Below are 7,260 nucleotides of genomic sequence, written 5' to 3'. Positions count from 1 at the left end.
GTAATTGATGCTCAAGGGCACATGACAAGTTATTGACACTGACATTTTTTGTTGTGGTATATCCACCACTGTTGTTGGCTTTTGTTACAAGAAATTGTTTGAGATGAGGAAATCACCAGTGTATGCTTCTACTTAAATGCCCTACTTTCATGATATAATATCACTGTAGCGTGAACATTTTACATTTTTTACATACATTTCACCCAAAAGCATTATGAGCACAAACCACACTGTTCTGCATTAGTTTATTGACTGAATTCACCAGCTAAATTCAATGGAGTGAATACTTATCATACACTAATTTGTTTTTGTAAGCAACACACAGACTATAGACACAACTGGAGCTCAATGACACGTATAGATTATGTCGAGGCTACCGTCAGTGTTTTGCTGCAGGTGCTGTCTCTTTAAGTGTCGGTGCAGGCAGATCACATGCCGGCTCACACTGCCTTTGCCTCTCTGTGCACATACAGCTGCATCCCAGACTGCAGCCGTGCTGCCATCCAAGATCTCTACATCCGAGCTGAACAAAATCAGTCTGCTGCTTGAGTTGTAGCCGGATGAGTGTTGGACGGATGATATGAAGCGGCTCACATGAGAGTCAGCAGGCCTGAGACTGAGAGAGGAGCTGTGGCCGGGGGCAGCCTCTGCTTCCTGGGAGGAGCCTCGGCTCGCCTGTGTGACAATTGTTGCCGCCAAACTTTCAAATATCACAAAGCGCCTTTCCCTTGTCTGCAGCGGCACAGCTAGAACCAGTGTTTAATTTGGAAAAAGGGACTGAATTCATTTGCTGAAAATGTCTCCAGCACCAAAGAGACCCTGCCCCGATCTGCTGGACGACTCTATGGAGAAAAGACTGAAGAGGATTTCTATAGAGGGAAATATTGGTAAGAGCAGTGTTGATTGTAGTCCTCGGGGTCATGACAATTAAGTGTATATTTACAGCTTCACAATTTACTTCTAACAAGTAATCGATCAAACTTAATGACAGCTTCTGACAGCTTCAGGGTTTGTGCATAATTAGAGAAAACAAAGCAGCAATGCAGTGCAGTAAAATACAGAGGTTGAATTTTGCACGCTGCCAGGGATCATGATTCACGGGATAAATTGTGTCAAAGGTGGAAGTAAAGTTAGTGATTCATACTACATTGCACTCAATGCATGAACTTTGATTTGCAGCTTATTTCACGCAATGATTGAACTCTTTCCATTCAGCGGCGGGCAAATCGACGTTTGTGCGCCTTTTGGAGCAGCAGAGCGCCGACTGGGAGGTGGTACCTGAACCAGTCGCCAGGTGGTGCAACGTGCAAACAAATACCGACGATTTCGAGGTAGGCCACTGATGAGTAGTTGGTGCATTTCCAAATAAGCGCCTTAATCACAATACCACACAAGAAGAGGTGACGTTGCTTTCCATCAGCTTCATGTTGTGAGCTGTATCACAACACACACTGCAGTGCACTCTCTCCATGATGAGCCTGGCTCCTCCTGACGGAATCCGCCATAACACCCTGAAATGATTTGGCCCAGTTTCTGAAAGATATGCCTTTGATTCAAGAGAGCACATGCATTACACACATTAAGGATATGATAAATGGAGGAGTGTCCAACTTTATTTAGAGTGCAGCTGCCATCTGTCCATATCTATACCGACTGCCTTCTATTATATTACACCCCCCGAGGAACAGATGGTGTCTCTCTGGACAGATGAACATGCCACCAGTGGGACAAACCTCTTTCAGGCCAGTAGCCGTGCCTTCAGCCCTATTTCCACTGGTGAAACTCAGCCATAAATCACCGAGTAGGCCTAACAGGGTCTGTCACTCAACAGAGACACTCAGATGCATCCTCAACCTATTTGAGCCATTTAGTCGAAACACTTTTTAGCAGTTTTGGGCTCATACGGGCCATCCTGGCCGTCATATTTCAGAAACAGCAATACTAAGGTCAGCTGCAGTTGCTCAAATTCTTGAGGGGAAAAAATATTAAAAATATATAAGTGAAATTATGTAAAATAAAAAAGGGAAACCAGCTATTGCACCATTGAATTATTATAGAGTTTGGCACTTGCTTTGTGATATCTAAGACAAAACTCCACTTCAAAAGAAATGGAATAACTGCAGGTCAGAATTCCAGTGGTCTGTATGCCTGCAGCACCTGTACAAAACACACCTCCTCCCCTCACTTTTTCTAACCTTAACCTCAGTGGGGTGGGTGTGTTTTGCACTGAGGGGTGTACTATGAAGGCTGCAAATGGACCCAACTGCACTTTGTTGAAACTTTTCAAACTAAAAGTTTTATACACACAAAGGATATATGCAGGTAAAGCAGCTCTGTAAACATCAAGAGGGCACCATGAATTTAAAAAGTGCCAGTTGTGCAGGTTTACTTATACAAAGAGCTAAGTGACCATGCTTGTTTTTAACCACATAATCCAAATGTGCACACAGCACAACCAAATTAAATATTTGGTTTTGTCCTACATAGTAATGCAAGACAAGTATTCAAATTTCAACCATGACTTTGTCCAGTTCTGAGGTGTTGGTTGCTACTTTGAATGATTTCTGGGGCATCTGATCCATTTGGCTCTATGGCATGGCATGGTTCTATGGCATCTGTGGCCCACACCCATCCACCCCACCCATCCACCACCAGCTTTAAATGCCTGTGGGTTTTTCTTTTTTTCTTGATGGAAGCTTTGGCAGTGGCCATCCCATCAGCCTGACACTCCTCAAAAAAAGCTGTAACCATTCATTGATTACACGCACATGGCAGTGATAGCTGTATATTTTTCTGGTGCAAGGATAGTGCTTCCCTCCCTTTCGGTTACTGCTCTGTGGTGTAATGCAGTGACCTTTTCTCAGGCTCATAACAGGAAAAGCCTGCCATAAATCCATTTGGCTTTTCACGTTAGAGCTGCTCCTAAATTGCACTTGAATCATGTATCATTATCCTAGCCGTGTGTCCACTGATTGCCTTTGCTACAGCTCTACTTGAATTTGGAAGTCAAGTTACACTGTATTAGGTGACCTTAGCTTGTGCGGGAGGGGTATGGGGAGGGGCACTTTCTAAATTGGTTTGCACCATGCAGCGCTACATTACAGTAGTCATGACACTGAAGCTTGTGCATCCATCCTTGTCTGTGATGTAACACCATGCATTAGATATAGTTTGATGTTTCGATGTTGATAAAAGCGAGTATTGTAAGTTGTCATCTGAGTGTTGAAGCTGATGTGGTTATACTAATTGCATTAGGCTATGTATGATAACAGAATGAACAATGTAAAAAAAGAACACATGAGATGCACACAAAACAGAAGATGGGGGGAAATGGGGAAATGTTATAGAGCAGCTGACACACACACACACCCATGTTAAAACCACATGAAAGAGGTTAAGAGCTTCATCACTGTTACCCATTACCCAGCTCTCATAGTATAGGAGCCAGATATGTTGTTAGAACAGCCAGAATTTGGATGTAATTTACTGGCTGTGGCACGGAAAGTTTGCTTTGCCATGCTGAAAGATGTGTGTTTCATTTATCAATGCAACGGGAAATTGACTATTCATGTTTATGCATAGTGCAAAGAATAAATGTGATGATTATTCTGCAGCAGCCTGCAGACTGTGCACTGAACGCCACACAGAGCAGAGGGTATCATATGGTAACACTAAACCCAAGTCAGCCAGGTCACTCATGGGTTAGACGCCTCACCAGCTTAAAGTCATAGTCTTGGCTCATATACCTATTATTGACCTATTATTTTCTTAAAATGGAATGCTCAGCTTGTGCAAATACATGTGATTGGTCAGTGATTAGCAGAAATTTTTATCAAATTCCAGTAGCAAAACGGCACCCATAATTTAGACATTGAGCTTTTACTCTAACTCTTATTTATTTATTTATTTAAATGCATGAAAATGAAAACTTCAGACTCAGATCACAGAATCACCTGCAAAACACTGCCCTCTAGTGAACATTAAAAACATTAAAAATGACATCACCTTTATTTTTTTATTTATTTATTTTTTTTAACAGTACAGTTAAAATTAATTTTTAATCACAAAGGTATTTTTTCCTCCCCATTTTTTTTATTTCCTTGCCTACCCACTGACCATCTCAGCAGAGGTAGTTGGTGATGAGATTCCACCACCACCCACTAGCCACACACAGACACACACACACCCCATTCACATTTCACCCAAGCTGAAGGATGGGAGGGCAATGGAAACAAGAGTTGGAGGAAAGATTGAAAATAAAAAATCCCCAAACCTCCATCTTTAATGTCTATAATGCAATGTCCATATTTGTACTTTTGTGTCCTTTTTGTTCTTGTTATTCACACTTTAATTATATAATCCCTCTCTCGCACCCTAGGAGCTGACCACGTCTCAGAAGAGCGGAGGGAACGTGTTGCAGATGATGTACAATAAACCCGAGCGCTGGGCCTTTACTTTCCAGAGCTACGCCTGTATGAGCAGGGTGCGTGCCCAGGCCAAGGCCAACGAGGGGAAGCTGAGAGAGGCTGAGGACCCTGTGCTGTTCTTTGAGCGCTCCGTCTACAGTGACAGGTATCTGCACTCAGAAACCAAGGAGGCCTGCATCCTTTTAACAGAAAGCCATATTTTTAAATATATTCTGCATCCGAGTTCCATCTCCACTCACCCCCTCCCCTGTATTCCCTGTGTCATTAGGTACATCTTTGCAGCCAACCTCTATGAAAGTGAGTGCATGAATGAGACAGAATGGACTGTCTACCAGGACTGGCACGGCTGGCTCCACAGCCAGTTTAGCCGGCACTTCGAGCTGGACGGTATCATTTATCTGCGAGCCACACCTGAGGTACTGTCTAGCTGCCCCTTTCTCTTTTTTTGTGCATTGTTATTGAAAAAAAAAAGCTTTCTGATGCATGCTTTAGCTATGGTAATTGATCTGTTTTTCCTTTGACATTTGATGAAACTCATTAGAGCAGACCCCAGAAGGAATGTAAAGAACTGAAATTCACTTCAAAGTGACCACAGAAAGACGTCAGTTTTCTGCTCTTTGTTGTGCATACAGAGATGCTTAGAGAGATTGCACCGGAGAGGCAGACAAGAAGAGCAAGACATTCCTCTGGAGTACCTGGAGAAGCTCCACTTCAAGCATGAGAGCTGGCTGCAGCACAAGACCATGAGGTGCCACATGCATGCACTTGCAAACTAACTTTCCTGGCATACTTTACAATAAAAACACCGGATTAAAAAAAATGTGGGCATGTCTGTGAAGGTGCCACGTGTGTTTGTGAAATAGGAGAGCAACCGCAGACAATGTACCTCACATCCTCTTAATCTAAGCGATCTTTTGCATCAGTAAAAGGGGCTTCATATTCATGCAAAAACCCCTTGGGGCAGATTAAAATTCTTTTCCTGATACATGTCAAATGTATCTTTCCCATTAACCTGTTTGTGGAAATGGATGAGGCAGGAAATGGGCTGCTTCTTAGGTCCACTGTGTACAAAGAATTTCCTCACATAGATGAATGCCTTCCCTTCAGAGATCTCCATCTCCTTAAGGAAATGACTTAAGCATCATGTAAACGGATGTTGTTGGCTGCATGAGCGTTGTTAACACCGCTAACTGCGTGTTTCAATGTCGCCCCGGCCCACAGCACAGACTTTGAGTATCTCAGCGAGGTGCCCATCTTGACTCTCGACGTGAACGACGACTTCACAGCGAATGCAGCCAAGGGCGGCGACATGATTGAGAAGGTGAGACTGTCGAGTCTGCTTTTGGAAGTGACTTCAGAATATCCTAACACTGGGTTTCCAAGCTTTTTCACATTCTGGAATCTACTCTCCTACTCTATAAAATCATTCTCTCTTTGTGAGCCAGTTAGATATAACATGTATCACCACAGCTTTCGGGAAAATAGGCAAATTGATAGTGTTAATGATGAAAACAGCACAAAGTATTTCTTTGTCTGCCCAGTGATTGATTCCCAGCAGCGATCTCTCTCACTCGCTTACTCTCAGAATTCATAAAGTGGCATGAAAAATATGCACTAGTATGGCCAAAGCAGACATCACATAGGACAAGAAATCAGTTCATACTCATATACAGAACGACAGCATATACACATGTAATAATAATGAAAGAAAACAGCTAATGATTACAGTGTATGGGATGTTGCATGTGTTCACAAACATGCAGTTACACACAGGACAAGACATCAGTATATACCAAATATATAAATATTGATATGCAGTGGCAAATAGATCATATACATCTCATCATATACAGGTGGCTAAAAAAATCACAATAATAACAGTAAGCTCTCTCTCTCTCTCTATGCTATTCATACCTGAAATGCTGAAACATTCAAATCCTGTACTTTCTTGTAAGGAAGTGATTACCAGTAAAGCGGTGTGTGTGTGTGTGTGCTGGGGGAAGGGAGAAAAGGGTCTGCATTTTGAATGCGATCACTCTCTCTCTCTCTCTCTCACACACAGATACACACACAGACAGGTTTCACTTATGGAAATGAGCCCTGAAGAGCTGCTGATGTAGCAGTTTCATGTTGATGGTAAACACAGGTGCTTTTCACCAGTTTGTCCGTCCCTTTCAGAAAAGTCATTAGCAAAACATGGACCCAGTTACACACACACACACACACAGCCCACAGATAAGGCCGAGCATAACCGACACAACCTGCCTCGTCATCCTGTTGCTGTCACTGAGTGAAAATCAGAGGGAAACAAAAGAAATCAATGAGATGATGTTAACATGCCGTTACCAGTGTTTCAGTGTCTCTTTTGGAAATGCTAACTCCTCGGTGGTTGTGGTTATTTTCCAGGTGAAAGAGTTTCTAAGCACGTTGTAAAGCTCGCCTGATGACTATCACAATCTGGAGAGGGACCCAGAGGAAGTGAGACAGGACGGAGCATGGCTTTTAAAACGATGAGACGTCACTGTAAATGACGCTGCATATTTTTAAAGACTGCAAGACTTTTTCGTCTTTTTAAGATTTTAAAATGACTGGGCTGTGTCCTGACGATCAAAGTGTTTTTAAGTGCTGTCCCTTTTATATCTGTGTTTATTTATCACTACCTCTGTGTGTGTGTGTGTGTGCATGTGCAAGATTGTATGTCAAAGTGTTAAACAAAAGCAAATAAACGGTGGAGATACTTGCCAATTCTTTCAGATGTTTGTCTTCCAATATATAATACTTATAATGTTAATTTCAATATCAAAAAAAGAAAACAACACTTAAATGGAAGATC

The 7,260-nt window shown here is 42.4% G+C and overlaps 1 protein-coding gene across 2 annotated transcripts; it reads left to right on the top strand.

Moving 5' to 3' along the window:
* The first annotated feature begins 443 nt into the window (after positions 1-443).
* On the top strand, positions 444-7,180 carry dck (deoxycytidine kinase). 2 transcript variants are annotated; one of them, XR_003929053.1, is made up of 7 exons: positions 444-887; positions 1,216-1,331; positions 4,379-4,572; positions 4,696-4,843; positions 5,060-5,175; positions 5,654-5,748; positions 6,834-7,180. XR_003929053.1 is itself a non-coding variant. In XM_030064781.1 (7 exons), exons 1-7 carry the CDS (start codon positions 797-799, stop codon positions 6,858-6,860), a joined length of 792 nt encoding a protein of 263 aa, XP_029920641.1. In that variant the 5' UTR covers positions 444-796; the 3' UTR covers positions 6,861-7,180. The 2 variants fall into 2 exon arrangements, 1 of the variants encoding a protein (XP_029920641.1); XM_030064781.1 differs by having other exon boundaries at positions 5,649-5,748.
* The last annotated feature ends 80 nt before the right edge of the window (positions 7,181-7,260 follow it).

Source organism: Myripristis murdjan, chromosome 12, assembly GCF_902150065.1.
Source record: "Myripristis murdjan chromosome 12, fMyrMur1.1, whole genome shotgun sequence".
Taxonomy (NCBI): domain Eukaryota; kingdom Metazoa; phylum Chordata; class Actinopteri; order Holocentriformes; family Holocentridae; genus Myripristis; species Myripristis murdjan.
The sequence above is the reverse complement of the archived record's forward strand: the minus strand, read 5'-3'. Positions and strand labels throughout refer to the sequence as shown.